This window comes from Rhinoraja longicauda, chromosome 28 (assembly GCF_053455715.1).
Source record: "Rhinoraja longicauda isolate Sanriku21f chromosome 28, sRhiLon1.1, whole genome shotgun sequence".
NCBI classification, from domain to species: Eukaryota; Metazoa; Chordata; class Chondrichthyes; order Rajiformes; family Arhynchobatidae; genus Rhinoraja; species Rhinoraja longicauda.
Genome location: NC_135980.1, coordinates 26889447 through 26905572, shown reverse-complemented (window position 1 = coordinate 26905572; position 16126 = coordinate 26889447). Strand labels below are relative to the sequence as shown.

General features: G+C 43.4%; 1 protein-coding gene across 6 annotated transcripts in view; it reads left to right on the top strand.

The window, feature by feature from the left end:
• Window positions 1-9: 9 nt before the first annotated feature.
• LOC144607403 (SURP and G-patch domain-containing protein 2-like) overlaps window positions 10-16126 on the top strand; it is a 31580-nt gene continuing 15463 nt past the window's right edge. For 3 of the 6 annotated variants that reach the window (XM_078424234.1, XM_078424238.1, XM_078424240.1), the window contains exons 1-4: window positions 242-291; window positions 8602-10539; window positions 11086-11368; window positions 12109-12314. In XM_078424234.1, the coding sequence (XP_078280360.1) occupies window positions 270-291; window positions 8602-10539; window positions 11086-11368; window positions 12109-12314 (2449 nt within the window). In that variant the 5' untranslated portion in view covers window positions 242-269. Of the gene's footprint in view, window positions 119-241; window positions 292-7840; window positions 8277-8601; window positions 10540-11085; window positions 11369-12108; window positions 12315-16126 lie in introns of those variants that run through there. The other 3 variants (XM_078424236.1, XM_078424237.1, XM_078424235.1) reach the window with 3 other exon arrangements.

Here is a 16126-nt window from a genome sequence, read left to right as displayed (position 1 = left end):
GTTGTAGTCCAAACAGACGTCCGTCTCCCAAAGGCAGAATTTGGGAAATTAAAACCCGCAAGATTTGTGTTTTAATGCGGCGACCGCCAGAGTTCAGTCTCCTGAGAACACGTGTCATGTATGTTCAGCGCACACACACACACACATGCGTGTGCAGTCGGGGGGGCAGAGATAGTGGTTTGAAGATGTTCATTTGAGGGGGGAAAGTTATTGCAGAATGTGCTAAGGGGGCGCTTCCGGTGGCAACGGAAGTGAGGCGAGTGGCAGCAATGGAGGAGAGGTTTTGTCCAGGTTTGTGGGGCTGAGGTGGGGGGGGGGGAGCGCCGGGGCAAGATCGGGCTTCATGTTCGCCGCACGACTCCTCGTGACAGGCTTAACTCAGCTGCGGACCGAGTCGCGGGTGACTTCGCTCTCCCGGCAGCTTTGTGAAGCGGCTCTGGCTGGCAACGCCAACGAGCTGGGCCTGGAGGTGGTTACCAGGGGCAACCGAGGCCCTGTGTCCGGGGGGGTGAGTGGGTGGGTGGGGAGATGAGATGGAGGTTGAGGATGAGATGGGATGGAGATCAGAGGCCAAGCCCAGCTGGTTTGACCTGGGGGAGCCGGGAAACCCCCTCGATCTTCGGGACCCTGCGGTTAATAAGGCCCGATACCCCCCTCTCTCCCCCCCCTCCCCCCTCTCTCTTCCCCCCTCTCTCTCCCCCCCCTCCCCTCTCTCTCTCCCCCTCCTCTCTCCCCTCCTCTCTCCCCTCCTCTCTCTCCCCTCCTCTCTCTCCCCCCCCTCTCTCTCCCCCTCTCTCTATACCCCCCTCTCTCTCCCCCTCTCTCTCTAACCCCTCTCTCTCCTCTCCCTCCCCCCTCTCTCTCCCCCCCTCTCCCTTCCCCCCCTCTCCCTCCCCCCCCTCTCTCTCCCCTCCCTCTCTCTCTCCCCCCCTCTCTCTCTCCCCCCCCTCTCTCTCTCCCCCCCTCTCTCTCTCCCCCCCTCTCTTCTCTCCCCCTCCACTCTCTCCCCCTCCACTCTCTCCCCCCCTCTCTCTCCCCCCCCTCTCTCTCCCCCCCCTCTCTCTCCCCCCTCTCTCTCCCCCCTCCTCTCTCTCCCCCCTCCTCTCTCTCCCCCCTCCTCTCTCTCCCCCCCTCTCTCTCCCCCCTCTCTCTCCCCCCTCTCTCTCCCCCCTCTCTCTCCCCTCCTCTCTCTCCCCCCCTCTCTCTCCCCCTCTCTCTCTCCCCCTCTCTCTCTCCCCCTCTCTCTCCCCCCTCTCTCTCCCCCCTCTCTCTCCCCCCCCCTCTCTCCCCCCCTCTCTCTCTCCCCCCCCCCCCTCTCTCTCCCCCCCCTCTCTCTCCCCCCCCTCTCTCTCCCCCCCCTCCCTCTCCCCCCCCCCTCCCTCTCTCCCCCCTCCCTCTCTCCCTCCCCCCCTCGGAGTGGGTGCCAGCGCTGTCCGAGGTAACTGGGAGGTAACTGGGACCGTTTGCAGAAGAGTCTAGCATAGCCCTGCTATATTGCCCGCTGTGATTGGAAATATTGCAGAAAAGCAACCTCTTGCATGGAGCAGCATTTTCCCCTCCTCCCAAGTCCGTTAGATTAACAAAACGTTAATTGCTTCTCCGAAAACTATTATTTAAGCATCTTTTACCTGTAGATGAAAGTTGCCTATAGATGCATTCAGGAAAAGTTCAGTTCCTGAACACTCAAGGTAATCCAGGTAATTTTGAGAGCACTGCTGATTTCATTCCCATTCGGGGTCTATTGCAACTCGAATGATGCCCGATCCCAACTCAACACAGTAACATCTCTGGGTTAATAAGCATTTTATTAAAACACTTTCCAATGATGGCCCTACTGGGATTTAATTGAGTTAACAGAACAGTAAAAATCCTAGTAGCCTCTCAAGACTATTAGCATATATGTATAGCATTAGTATAGATGTACATATGAAAATTTTTCTGCGATGAAATTGTGTATATGGTAGATTCTGTTTGAGTTTTTGGAGGCTGATCCTTTCTCTGGTTCTGTTTAACACCTATTATTGATCAATGATTGACATTTTTTATTAATCTGTAGATTTTACTTCCATTACAGTCAAAATCTGTGATGTGTTCTGTTAAAGGATCTTAAGCTGCACAATCATTCTGCATTAGTAAATGTCTCTTTAGGCTAAAAGGATTTCCATTATAGCCATAACTTCAAGCATAAACAATACCCAGATTCATCTAGTTCTTTAATAAGGTAAATCATGTCTTAATTAGGTTTGTATCTTTTGCAACTGTTTTATGTGAAAAAATACTCTTGAGACACTGTTTTTGTTGATCTCATTCAAATCACACCCAGTACCAATGAAAGCCTGATTTATACAACGTTCTTTGTGCAAAAATATCCCACGTTCAAATGTACTGTGTGAATTGCAAGGCTTAAAATCAATATAGAAATTATGGAATTGCAGGTTTTGCTGTTGATGTGGGTTTATTCTTTTTCTCAATGTTATACAGCTATAAATTGCTTCACCGGGCACAGCAGCGAGCCCAAAGTAATATTATGAAATGCAAATTGAAAATTTGAAAAGTGCCATTACACTTCACTGAGAGCATAGGTTGACCACCACTCACTCACATGGAATATTTGAGGCAAATAAACCATGCATTGGAGGGAAAGATGTATCAATACATATGGGAGAAAGTCAATGAAAGATGTACTGATGGGGCTAGATGAAGAGAGGTGAGATGTTATGAAGGAAAAACACTGCCAGACAAATAACCTGTTTCAGAACAGTAAAGCAATTAGCGGCACCATAAAGCAATTATAGCCGATGATGTAAGCTAGACGCAACAGCACCCATCAGGGTTGTGTATTTTCATCGCAGAGAACCCTTTCTTTTAAGCTATCCAGATGATTTTCTTCCATTCCTGTTGAAGGAAGTTTATACATGGGCAGATTATCTTGTTTGTCCCTGTGGAATGTGATGTTTCCTCAGCAACGGTGGTTAATGAAAATGACCCCCAGCACATGTGCCTTTAAATTGTAAATTACAATGCTAATAAACTTGTACGTGCACATTTTAACTTATTTGGGTTATAAAAATTGCATCTCTATCATTAGTGCTCGAATTGCGGGTACGTTAGTACGAGTGTCAGGGGTTATGGGGTGAAGGCAGAAGAATGAGGTTGAGGGGGAAAGAGAGATCAGTCATGATTGAACAGTGGGGTAGACTTGATGGGCCAAATGGCCTAATTCTGCTCCTATAATATAAATTCAAATAAGTGAAATTTATCTGAAGCATATTGATATTTTTATGATAGTGAATCTAGTTATAGTATATGGAAAGGTGTGGCAAACATTTTATATCAGGCTTACTTGGGTATCATTCTGCAGATCTTGATTGAGATGTCGATTTCTCTAAAGGGAATTAATTACATTATTGATGCCTGTGACCGTTTGAAAATGAAGTGTTATCTTGAAGACATAGAAACATAGAAAATAAGTGCAGGAGTAGGCCATTCGGCCCTTCAAGCCAGCACCGCCATTCAATATGATTATGGCTGATCATCCTACTCTCTTGAAAACATCCAGTGAATTGGCCTCCACTGAATTGGCCTCCACTCCAGTGAATTGGCAGAGAATTCCACAGATTCACAACTCTGGGTGAAAAAGTTTTTCCTCATCTCAGTCCTAAATGGCCTGCCCCTTATTCTTAAACTGTGACCCCCGGTTCTAGACTCCACCAACATCGGGAACATTTTTCCTGCATGTAGCCTGTCCAATCCCTTAATAATTTTTTTTGTTTCTATAAGATCCCCTCTCATCCGTCTAAATTCCAGTGAATATAAGCCCAGTCAACCCATTCTTTCATCATATGTCAGTCCCGCCATCCCGGGAATTGACCTGGTGTGCCCTTCCTCAAATTAGGAGACCAAAACTGCACACAATACTCCGTATTGTGTCTCACCAGGACCCTGCACAACTGCAATAGGAGCTCCTTGCTCCTATACTCAAATCCTCTCACTATGATGTTTTGTTCAAAAATTTGGATGAAAAGGGAAAAGTATCATACTTGCCAATTTTGTGTTTTTGTTTTAAAAACGTGTAGAAATGTTGGACTTTATTTAGAAATCTAAATGAAACCTACATTTGAACAAACCCTTGCCTCGTCAAACGTATTATTTAGTATTAGTTAATTCTGCTTATTGCAGGCCATAGCACATCAGTGAAGGCAGCTTCTGTTGAGCCTTTTATAATAACTCCTCTGCTGATTTCAACCTCGGGGATCAGCCTGCTGAAGAGGAAAATACCCTATTTGGTACCTAGTACCTGTTGAGTAAATATCTTTTTTTTAAAAGCAGGAATCATTTTCCTGAAAGTTTTTGATTGGAATTTAAATAAACTTTTATGCTGAAAATTGTAAGACCAGTGAGGTTATGCTACAGTACGCAACAATCTTAGGCCACAGCTTAATTATTGTATAGTCATCACATTTCAGGAAAGATGTGTTTATACTAGATTTACAAGGATGTTGGAAGGACCAAAACATTTTAGGATTATGTAGGTTGAGTAGACTGGGCTTGTTTTCTTTGGGGGGCAATGGAGTTTAGTTGATGTTGATAACCATGAAGGACTTGAATAAAATAAATTAAGAAGGCAAGACCCAGTTCCCTTAGCAATGAGACCAACATTCAGGATGTCCGTACTTAATGCAGTTAGTACAATGATCAGACCAGAAATGAAGTAATGGGTTGTTTGCATATAGATGGAATTATGCGCCTGAAAGCTTGGTAGAGAAACACTCATCACTTTTTTAAAAATTGGATGGGAATTTGACGTTGAAATGCAAAGAGAAACAACCTTTCATAAAGAGTGTTCAGGATTTGTAACATGCTGCTGCATGTGGTAGTGGAAGCCGATACAGAAATGAATTATAAATACTTGGAAATAAATATATAAGGGAATATATAAGATACAAGGGAAAATGGGGGTGGAGAATGGTTCACTAAGTTGTTGTACTGAAGTGCAAATGCACACTCAATAAGTGGAATGGTATACTTCTATACCATTCTTTGATTGTACGATTTTTATGCTCATGCAAGACCATTACATTGAAAATCTAATCATTAAAAGAGCTGGACTGAATGATCTTAAAAAGATTCATGTTCTATTACCTGGGGATTTTGAAGCATTCCTTTTCCCTCCTCCCACCACTTTCCAAGTCTAACTGTCCTCAAATTGTTAATCTGCTAAGGTTTATGATTCCTGGATTAGAAGATATCAGGTATAAGGAGAGGATGGACACATTTTGATTGTTTTCTCTGCTACATCAGAGGCCAAGGGTAAATTTGAGAGAAGTATATAAAATTATGAGGGGCATAGAGTAGATGGTCAGAACCTTTTTCCCAGGTTGGAAATGGCAAAGGTTAGAAGGCATAGCTTTACGGTCAGAAGGGGAAAGTTGAAAGGGGATGCGCGGGGGTTAAATTTGGTAGTGGCAAGTTTAACATGGAGCAGTGTGAAGAAATGTATGTGAAGAGATGCTTCAATGTATGGGAATGTATAATAAATGGAAGGATATTCAGTGGTATGAAAGAACAAAGGGACCTAAGTGCATGTACACATTTTCAAACGTCGGGTCAATAATTGGAAACGCAAATAGGATGCTTTCCCATTTGGAAAGGAGTCAGGAACTCTTACCTGGTGGGATGTTGGAGGCAAGAACATTTGTCGTATTTAAAACTTGCCTCAATGTGAATTTGAGAGTCATGACCTACAGAGCAGACCTAGCACTGGAACATGGGATTAGATTGTGCAGCATTTTCCCAGCTGCTGGCACAGATATATTGGGCCAAACAACGGACTCCAGTATAATACATTTTCCTTTAGACAAATGAGACAAATTAAGTAAATGAGGTTTGTTACCTTGCACATTCATACGGATTCCTTATTAACATTCACAAGGATTCCTTTACCCTTGATTTGTGATCCTGACCTTTTTCCTTTAGCAATGATGAAGCGGTTTTAACTCGTATATGCTCTTCAGTTAAGGAATATTCCTGTAAATGCATGTCCTCTCCCTCTCTCTCATTCCCGCTCTCTCTTTCTCACTCACATATAAATATTCTGTCTCCCCCACACACATTCCTTCTCTTCTCCATTTCCCTTTCCTACCTTCTATTTCCTATGCTTTTCAGATGTCATACCAGTCACCATTGAAAAGGGATTGCAGTCAGCACCTTTCTGCATTTAAAGCCTATCTTTTCATTACGGACAGCAATCCTAGTAATTCCTAACTGATGGGGTTTTTTTCTGTTTGAAAACAAATAGTGCACAAATAAGTTGATTCATTCCTCCTTGAATGCAGTGATGTTATGTGTCAACCATAACTTTTATATCTTACCATGTATGACCCAATTTGGATGATCCCTCTCGGTCTCATTTTACTGGTCCTATCTCACGCACGTAACTTGCTTTGAATGGCAGGCTGAGGATGGCTGGCCTTGTTCTCATAGTGGTTACTCTGTACCCAACTGCTTTACACCTTCAGTATTACCGAGATTCAGTTAGGCAGGTGGATTTATAATCATAACACAAATATTTCACAAAACAGATGACATCCTTGGAAAAGTAGCAACATATTACAATTATAATACAGGTTGCTTACAATTGGGTGGCAAGTAACTTATTACAGTGGAATCAGCCTTAATGTAAGTATTTATTCACAAAATGCTGGAGTAACTCAGCAGGTCAGGCAGCATCTCAGGAGAGAAGGAATGGGTGACGTTTCGGGTCGAGACTCTTCTTCAGACTGATGTCAGGGGGGCGGGACAAAGGAAGGATATAGGTGGAGACAGGAAGATAGAGGGAGATCTGGGAAGGGGGAGGGGAAGAGAGGGACAGAGGAACTATCTAAAGTGGGAGAAGTCGATGTTCATACCACTGGGCTGCAGGCTGCCCAGGCGAAATATGAGGTGCTGTTCCTCCAATTTCCGGTGGGCCTCACTATGGCACTGGAGGAGGCCCATGACAGAAAGGCCAGACTGGGAACGGGAGGGGGAGTTGAAGTGCTCGGCCACCGGGAATTTACTTAATGTAAGTATGGTCATTTTGAAAAATTAAGGAAGATTGCTGATCCAACCAATGCTGCAAGCAAAATGCGTACCACATTTTCTACATTACAGAAAGCGGTTATATTAAGTGTTTTATTGGCTGCGAATATCACTGTGGAATATCCTGAGATTAGGAAAAGCTCTATTTGAATTTGTCTATTTTAATCATCGGATGGAGGATGCCTGGGTATGCCCAAAGCACACCTCGCTCCAGGAATGAGCTGGTCACATCTGTCATTGTCATGTTTGCATATATCTTCATCTGACTTGCTTATCTTGCTTGTTCGATATTGTACACTTCTTCCTCGCATTAAACTTGAACCTGCCAAGAGTAGTCCGTCCGTCCCCCTTGACAGAAATTTTGGCTTTTGGAATGATCTAGTTGGATTTCATACAGAGGCCATTTTAAAAGATTCCCAGAGCGGTTCTCTGGTGTTCTGGCCATTTATCCCTCTGCCAACATCAATGAAAAAGTATCTGGTGTTTATTACATTATTGTTATTGAGGCCTCGCTGGGCAGTTTTTCCTGCATTACCACAGTATCATCATCAAAAGTACTTAATTAGCTGAAAAGTGCCTTGAGAAATCCTGAGGTAGTGAAAGGCACCAAGCAAACATAAATTAACTTGCTCTTGGTGCCACTCACAAAGGATGTGTCTGACTGGGATTTTATTCTTTCGGTTAGTCTTGCAAGGTGCAAGTCTTATTTGTACTACATTGATGTCGCTGAGAATATATTTGGTTTTTCTTGTGGATCCAGGAGAGATTCCAAGGACGGTGAGACCTTATGGAGGCTGAATTTGGCCATCTTTGGAAGACCTTGAGATTCTCTTAACTCCTGCGTGCATGGATTGGTTTGGAAGATGATTTTCATGAGCAACATGTTCTGCTTTTAGTCAGAGAATAACTTGAGCTACATCATTGTGTTGGAGATGGAAAAACGTGCACTCTGCATCGGGACTTATTCGATGCTGCCTGTGGAAATTCCGGAGGAGAGAGCGATTTACAACAGGATCTCGCCTGCTGAAATTAGTCCTAGGTACATGGCCAGTGTATCTCGGCTCGGTATACTCCAGGATATCTTGGTCTAAAGTTGATGTTCTCCAAGCTGCATTCATCTGTCTGAGCAAACGGGATCATGCCAGGACACTTCACACTTCCGTTCACCAAACATGCCTGAGCCCAGTGGACTAAAGGTGTGACCCTCTCTTTTGAATGCTTATTGCTTGGTGTCCTCTGGAGTACAGCCTGTCCCCATTGATAGCACAACTGATCCTGTTTGTCTTGCTTGCATCTCTCGCATTGTGTCAGATTTACCAAAAGCAGTCAGTCACATTTTGTGGTTTTTAAAAAACCATCATGTCTTCCTGATCTTGGTGATATTATCAGCATGCCCGACTGATCTCTAATACATTTAGCTTTTACATGAAATATAGATTGCAGCATTTTTTAAGAGTTTTTCCTATTTTAATAAAAAAGCTAAACACTTTTTTTCTTCCTTTCTTCCCTCTGCCATTGAAGAAATGCTCAACTATGCACCCAGGCGATTTCCCAGGGAATCTTATGAAGAAAATTCACAGTATGATGAGCTGGCCTATGATGACTATGAATCTCCATCTCACAGGTCGGAGAGATGGAGGAATGTGTCCAATCAGGCAGAAATGCATTCCAAACACAATAGAAGATATTACGATGATGCTGCCTACTCCACTTCAGCCAGAGATAATTTCTTGGATCATGACGACAGAGATGATCGCCATTCACAGTACAACGAATTAAGGAATCCCACTGATCCTGGTGGGGACCCAGGATTATTTGGAAGACAAGCAAATGCAGGTGACAGCGATGCCAGGAGAGGATCTGGGATCTACCGGAGATCAGTGAGCCCCGTGGAGTCCAGAGATCGACCAGAATTGTACAGAAGCCCAAATAATTGGCAGTCTCAGAGTTCAGTTGATGACTCGAGAGATTATCAATTCTACGGGAGATCCCAAAGTCCTGATGGCAGAGATGGTCATGGTTCATATAACAGATCCCAAAATCCCGCTGATAAGTCAGGGCATTCAGAATCACACCGGCGATCCTGGAGCCCTGGCCATGAGACTGGGGATCAGGGATCAAACCCCCCACCTAGAAGTCCTGTAAAGGCACCTGATGCAGAGTTATACAAGTTATTAAGTAATGTTATAGATAATGCTCGACGTATGGCAGCTAATAAAAATGACCCCTCTCACACATCCTGGAGCAACCCATCAAGGGACTCCTCTCAAATGGATTCTTCTGCTTACCAGACCGAAACGCCTACATCAGGGTTCCATGAGGATTATAAACCTCACTTAAACCAGCAAAGCTACAGTCACAAAAGCGCAGATGTTTCCAAAAGAGGTCGTTCTTTACATGGTCCTCCAAGAGGTGCAAGAGCACCTTTACTTAAGCGTCCAAAACTTCCAGCACGACGTGGTCTTCTAGGGAGAGCACCCGGCCTTCTTGGCAACGCACCTGGTCTTCTAGGGATAGCACCTGGCCTTCTAGGGATAGCTCCCGGGCTCTTGGGAGTGGCCCCTGGCCTTCCAGGAACAGCCCCTATCTTCCTAGGGTCACCCCCTGGTCTTCTAGGGACAGCCCCTGCTGGTTTAGCAGGGTCTACTGCATCCAACGTGCCAATGGCCAACTACAGAAATGTGTCCCCAGAATCTTCTCATTTGCAGTCACTGGGAAATATCTCTTCTGCAGGTAATCAAATGGAATTGGGGCAGCAATTAATAAAATGGGCTGGTTTTCATAATGTTGCTTCTGACCATTCCACAAAAAAAAAGTTTGATTCCAACACAGATACCTACTCTAAGGTAACGTCAGCTTTCCGCTGCTTGATGTCAGACCAGGATCAGGATATCTGCCAGTCAACATCAGTAGCTCATCTGGGCCTCACATGCCCCATGATAGATAACTCTTTTGTATCTCTGCTGAGAAGAAAGAATATCATTACATGTAGGAAAGAGCTGGATGATCTTGTACACCACGAAGATCCTCTTTTGCAAGAGATTCAGAACAGACTGCTAGAATGTGTCGGCCCACTTTCTGTAGCAGGCATTAACCACGAGTTAAGCTCCAAGGTGCAAAGCTCACAGACCCCTAACGAACTTGCCAGCGTTTTAGAGCAGGTGATCACGGCATGCCGACAGTCAATGGTATTTATCGGGCAAACCTTTGCGTTTGTCAGCCAAGAAAGAAGGAAGAATCTCTTGAACAAGACCGGACTAGTGTCAGTAGCTCCAAGCTACGACTATTTCACAAACCTGGAAAACAATGAGCTGTTTGGGAACAAATACACAAATGAGCTGAGGAGCCGAGTGGAGCATATCTACCTCCCTCCTGTACATAGCCAGGTATCTAGTTCCAATAAGTTCACGGTCAAAGAGGAACAATCAACAAACGATGCAGCAATCAAGCCTTCAAAAAGTAAGTAACCCAAATAATTTCCTGACTACTTGCAATTTAAAAAAACAAAACAAATGCTACAGAGTTTAAATTTAATTTGTGATAACAATACACAATTGCCATCAATGAAGGCCTTATTTAAATATTTTTTTCAATATCCCATCGCATGATATCTTGAAGATGATATAGATTTTTTTTAAAATTAAATACAATAATCGGACAATGCTACAAGGCTATGGTTGTCAATGAACAGCTTTCATCCCTTTACTGCCAAGTTTATGGCCTTGCTGATACTTGCGACCTTCAGCAGTGGCTGATTTGGACGCATTATCAGCGGTCTGGGAGTGGTTGGTCTTTTGCACCTGCTGTTTTGGAAGCAGCAGGCCGCATGCCTGAGGAGTGAGGCCGTTGTATCATTTTAGATCCTTTTTTTTTTTAAAGTAGAGCCAAGACATTTCCCATCCAAATTCCGTTGTCTTGATTTTGCTGTTTTGAGACTCTCTTTTAGCTCTGCCATTGGCTCATTGTTACATATACCCCTGGCTTGAACTGTTGTGTTTTTTCAAGTTTCCCATTCGGCAGACGCCAAATCTGCCACGCAGCCCGACACAGGTCCTTTGGCTCCCGATGACAGCGGTAAATGGAAGACAGATACAGGTTCAGCATCTGCTGAAGGCAATGACAAGAGTGTCGCAGAGGATGAGACATCAGCAGATGGAGAGAGCATCTGTCCCCCAGAAGACCCACAGGTCAAGAACGTCATTGATAAACTGGCAATATTTGTCGCTGAGAAGGGTGAGGCAGCAGAGAGAGCAGTCATCCAGTATAAGAAAGAGGACCCCAATTATAGGTGAGTGCATTGTATACAGTAACGATTTACGAAGATGGTGCTGAGTCAGAGAGTTGTGAATGTGTATCTGTGGAATTTTCTGTCTCAGAAGGCAGTGGAGGCCAATTCTCTGAATGCATTCAAGAGAGAGCTAGATAGAGCTCTTAAGGATAGCGGAGTCAGGGGTATGGGGAGAAGGCAGGAACGGGGTACTGATTGAGAATGATCAGCCATGATCACATTGAATGGCGGTGCTGGCTCGAATGGCCTCCTCCTGCACCTATTGTTTATTGTCTATTGAGTCAAGGGCCAGAGCTATAGGGAGAGGTTAAGCAGGCTAGGACTTTATTCTTTTGTGCACAGGAGGTGGAAGGGTGATCTCCTAGAAGTGTATAAAATCATGAGAGGAATAGATAGCGTAAATGCACCGTCTTTTGTCCAGCATAGGGGAATCGAGCACTAGAGGACATGTTTAAGGCAAGGGGGAAAGATTTAATGGGAATCTGAGGGGCAACTTTTTTTACAAAGGGTGTAGTTATCTAGAACAAGCTGCCAGACGAAGTAGTTAAGGCAGGTACCACTACAGCATTTAAGAAACATTTAGACAAGTGGGAGGATTATGTGAATGGGGACCTCTAAGTTGTACGGTGTTGGCTAATAGTTGCCTACTCTCTCCGTTTTGTTTAGAGTCTGACCCAGGAAATGGTAAGAAAAACAGAAAAAATTGATGTTTTTTTTTTTTTTAATTGTTTATTTTGAAGGTTTTTGCAAGATGCAGAAAGCAACGAGTTCAAATATTACAAGCAGAAACTGGCACAGCTTTGTCTGGAAAACACTTCCAAGTCAAACCAAGCTGAGTCAGAGTGCGAAACATCATTGGAGGGAGTGGATAACATAGCAGAGGATTTCCAACCTGAGTTCCTTGTGCAGGTTGAGACTGCCACGTCCTGTGCAAATGCAGACAAAGGTAGGAATAACAGTTGTTGTAAGGAAAGGATTGATCACATTGCCTTGAAATCTTAAAATTATACGATTTTTGATTTGCTTGTATTTCAGATTTTTAATCATTTCAACTGTCATGCGCTCTGGAATGTGTAGGAAGATGCTAGTTTAAACCAAAGATAGACACAAAAAGCTCGATTAATTTAACGGGGCAGGCAGCATCTCTGGAGAAAAGGAATGGGTGACATTTTGGTTCCAGACCCTTCTTCAGACTGAGAGTCGGGAAAGGGAAATGAGAGATATAATTGGTGATGCAGTGAGATTATAGACCAAATGAATGAAAGATATGCAAAAAGGTATTGATGATCAAGGGAAGGTGGAGCCCACAATGGTCCATTGTTTGCTGTGGGCTAGGTGATAACGAGTTACACAAACAATGAAACGCAACAGGACGACAGTGAAACTAGTACGACAACTAGAGTGAGGAGGGACGGAGAGAGAGGGGTTGCAATGGATTCCCGAGCGAAATACTCTGGAATATATAACACCTTTTGCGACGTTAAAGGTGTTATATATTAAGTTGTCGCCTTTGCCTGTAAGCATGAAGCTTAATTGTAAAGTTCAAAGAGCTGGTGAGTAGGCTACTGACATATCATCGGATACCGTGCCATGTATTTAATTAATTGATAATAAGGGCAGGCAGCACAGTTACAGCTGCAGTTCTCAAAAGAACATTTGGGTATATATCATTTGGAGTTAAACTTGATTAGAAACAGGAGATTGATTGGTATAGCATGGTTCCAAATTAAAAACAGACCAGTGATTAGAATTTCACGGAAGATTTGTAATTATATGCAACATAAGGGAAAACATTGATAACAAGATGGCAGATTTAGCAGTAATTTAATTAACAACAAGCCTTTTGTTTGGAAGACTATAGATAGCATAAATTGTCACATTCAGGGAGTGAGGGAGGCTATTTTTGGAGATTTTGGATTTGCAAAAGTATAAAATACCAAGATTAGAATTTTTCTTGCTTGGTTCAACAAAAACCAGCAAGTACACCTATTAAGTGCACTATATTAAGTATATATTTGCACTATATTTAATCATTAAATATATACTGTATTCTCAAATTTATACCGTGTTCAAATCTGTGATGTTCAAAAGCCCCTTAAGGCTAATGTGGAACGTTTAGATAATGAGAGAGCTAGATAGAGCTCTTAAGGATAGCGGAGTCAGGGGTTATGGGGAGAAGGCTGGAACGGGGCACTGATTGAGAATGATCAGCCATGATCACATTGAATGGCGCGAAGGGCCGAATGGCCTCCTCCTGCACCTATTGTCTATTGTCTATTGAGTGGGAATTTTATCAGTTTGAGAAACGAGTTACAAAGAAGAACTCCTTGTGCTGACGCTCTGAAATAGGCTATAAGATTTACTTTTCTCGGTGTATAAAATGTGCTGCTTTATTCAAGGGAAGGAACCTAAAAAAACCCCAGATAAATTCAATTATCTTTCACATGAGACCAATTTTTCCATATACTAACTACTACTAGGGTGCTGTTTCACATCCAGACTCGTTTCTGCTTTGCTGCTATCCACCCATATGGAATCCAAACAAAGATTTTTGGACCATCATTAAGAGTGGGCATCCACAATCACTATAATAACAATCACAATAATACTTTATTAGCCAAGTATGTTTTGCAACGTACGAGGAACTTCATTTGCCATACAGTCATAACAATAAAAAGCAACAGGGCACACAAAATACATTTTAGCATGAACATCCATCACAGTTACTCGCTACTTGCAGATGTAGAATGCTCACTTCAAGGGAGTAGGCAGTGAAGAAAGCCAATGGAATGTTGGCCTTCATAACAAGAGGAGTTGAGTATAGGAGCAAAGAGGTCCTTCTGCAGTTGTACAGGGCCCTAGTGAGACCGCACCTGGAGTACTGTGTGCAGTTTTGGTCTCCAAATTTGAGGAAGGATATTCTTGCTATTGAGGGCGTGCAGCGTAGCTTTACTAGGTTAATTCCCAGAATATGTTGAAAGACTGGAGCGACTAGGCTTGTATACGCTGGAATTTAGAAGGATGAGAGGGGATCTTATCGAAACATGTAAGATTATTAAGGGGTTGGACACGTTAGAGGCAGGAAACATGTTCCCAATGTTGGGGGAGTCTAGAACAAGGGGCCACAGTTTTAGAATAAGGGGTAGGCCATTTAGAACGGAGATGAGGAAAAACTTTTTCAGTCAGAGAGTTGTGAATCTATGGAATTCTCTGCCTCAGAAGGCAGTTTAGGCCAATTCTCTGAATGCATTCAAGAGAGAGCTAGATAGAGCTCTTAAGGATAGCGGAGTCAGGGGGTATGGGGAGAAGGCAGGAACGGGGTACTGATTGAGAATGATCAGCCATGATCACATTGAATGGCGGTGTTGGCTCGAAGGGCCGAATGGCCTACTCCTGCACCTATTGTCTACTGTCTATATTGTCTATTATTGAGTACTGGAGGTTTGACCATTGCACGAGTCCCACTGCAAGTCAATGCTTTCAGAGGGAACCCATAACTTCATAACAACAGAAGGAGATAATTCAGCCCAACAAATTCACAGAGACACAAAACTACAATCTGCTCAAGACCAAAAATGGGGATCAGTAACAAAATATTTGTAGGCAGGAACTGCAAATTTTGGTTTACAATAAAGATAGACCCAAAATGCTGGAGTAACCCTGTGGGACAGGCAGTATCTCTGGAGAGAACGAATGGATGACGTTTCAGGTCGAGACCCTTCTTCCGATAATATAATAAATAAAATATTTGTGTTCTAATTGAGAGTTCCATTGTGCAGCTAATAAACTAAACTATTGTCAGTTTATTCATTTCTAACAACTTTACTGATGCCATATGTTGTGGATAGCACAGCCTGATAACTTCTTATATTATGATTCTGAGATACAGCATAATTTCATGAGAATCTTGAAAAGGGAATGCTTAGTTTTATAGCACAGATGGAGATTGGTTCAGTCTCACTCGCATTTGTGGAAGCAAGCAACATGAAGAGCGATGATAATTCTTGCGACTAGCGTAGAGGAGGAGCCTGGAGTCCAAGGATAGCTCATTCCCAAACTGCAGTTGAGATTGGTATTGGTATTGCAGTGGAGCTAAATGTCCGTCACTAGTCTGTCTCCTGTGATGGAGATGGTGAGGTCCAGAAACGGGAGGGAGATGTCGGAACTAGTCCAGGTATATTTAAGGGCAGGATGGAAATTGGAAGTGAAGTGTCTGAAGTCAGTGAGTTCTGTATGGGTGCAAGAGGTAGCACCAAGGCAGTCGTCGATGTAGCGGAGGTAGAGTTCGGGGATGGGGCCCGTGTATGCCCGGAACAGGGATTGTTCGACGTACCCGACAAAGAGGCAGGCATAGCTAGGGCCCATGCGAGTGCCCATTGGTATTAATTTATTATTGTCATACGGTGAAAAACCCGCTTATGAAATGCAGAATTTTAAAAGCAAATGGTCTGTAAATCTTTATTGCAAGGAACTTGGCCTAAAATCGTGAGGATGTCTTGATGCAATTGAATGGATCTTCACTGAAATCATACCTGAATTTGCTTCTTGTAGGATGAAGAATGTGTTTGTCTTAGAGACCGAGGGGATTGAGATTTAGTGGAAAAGAGGAGGTATGGGATGATGATTATTTTGATGAATGAAAGGGTAGATCCAAGGATCTGCGTGACCCACTCTCGAATCTGTTTCTGAGTCATACTTCGATCATTTAGGTTCTGAGAGCTGGTTATCCCTCTGTATGTAGTGTGAGAGTACCATACC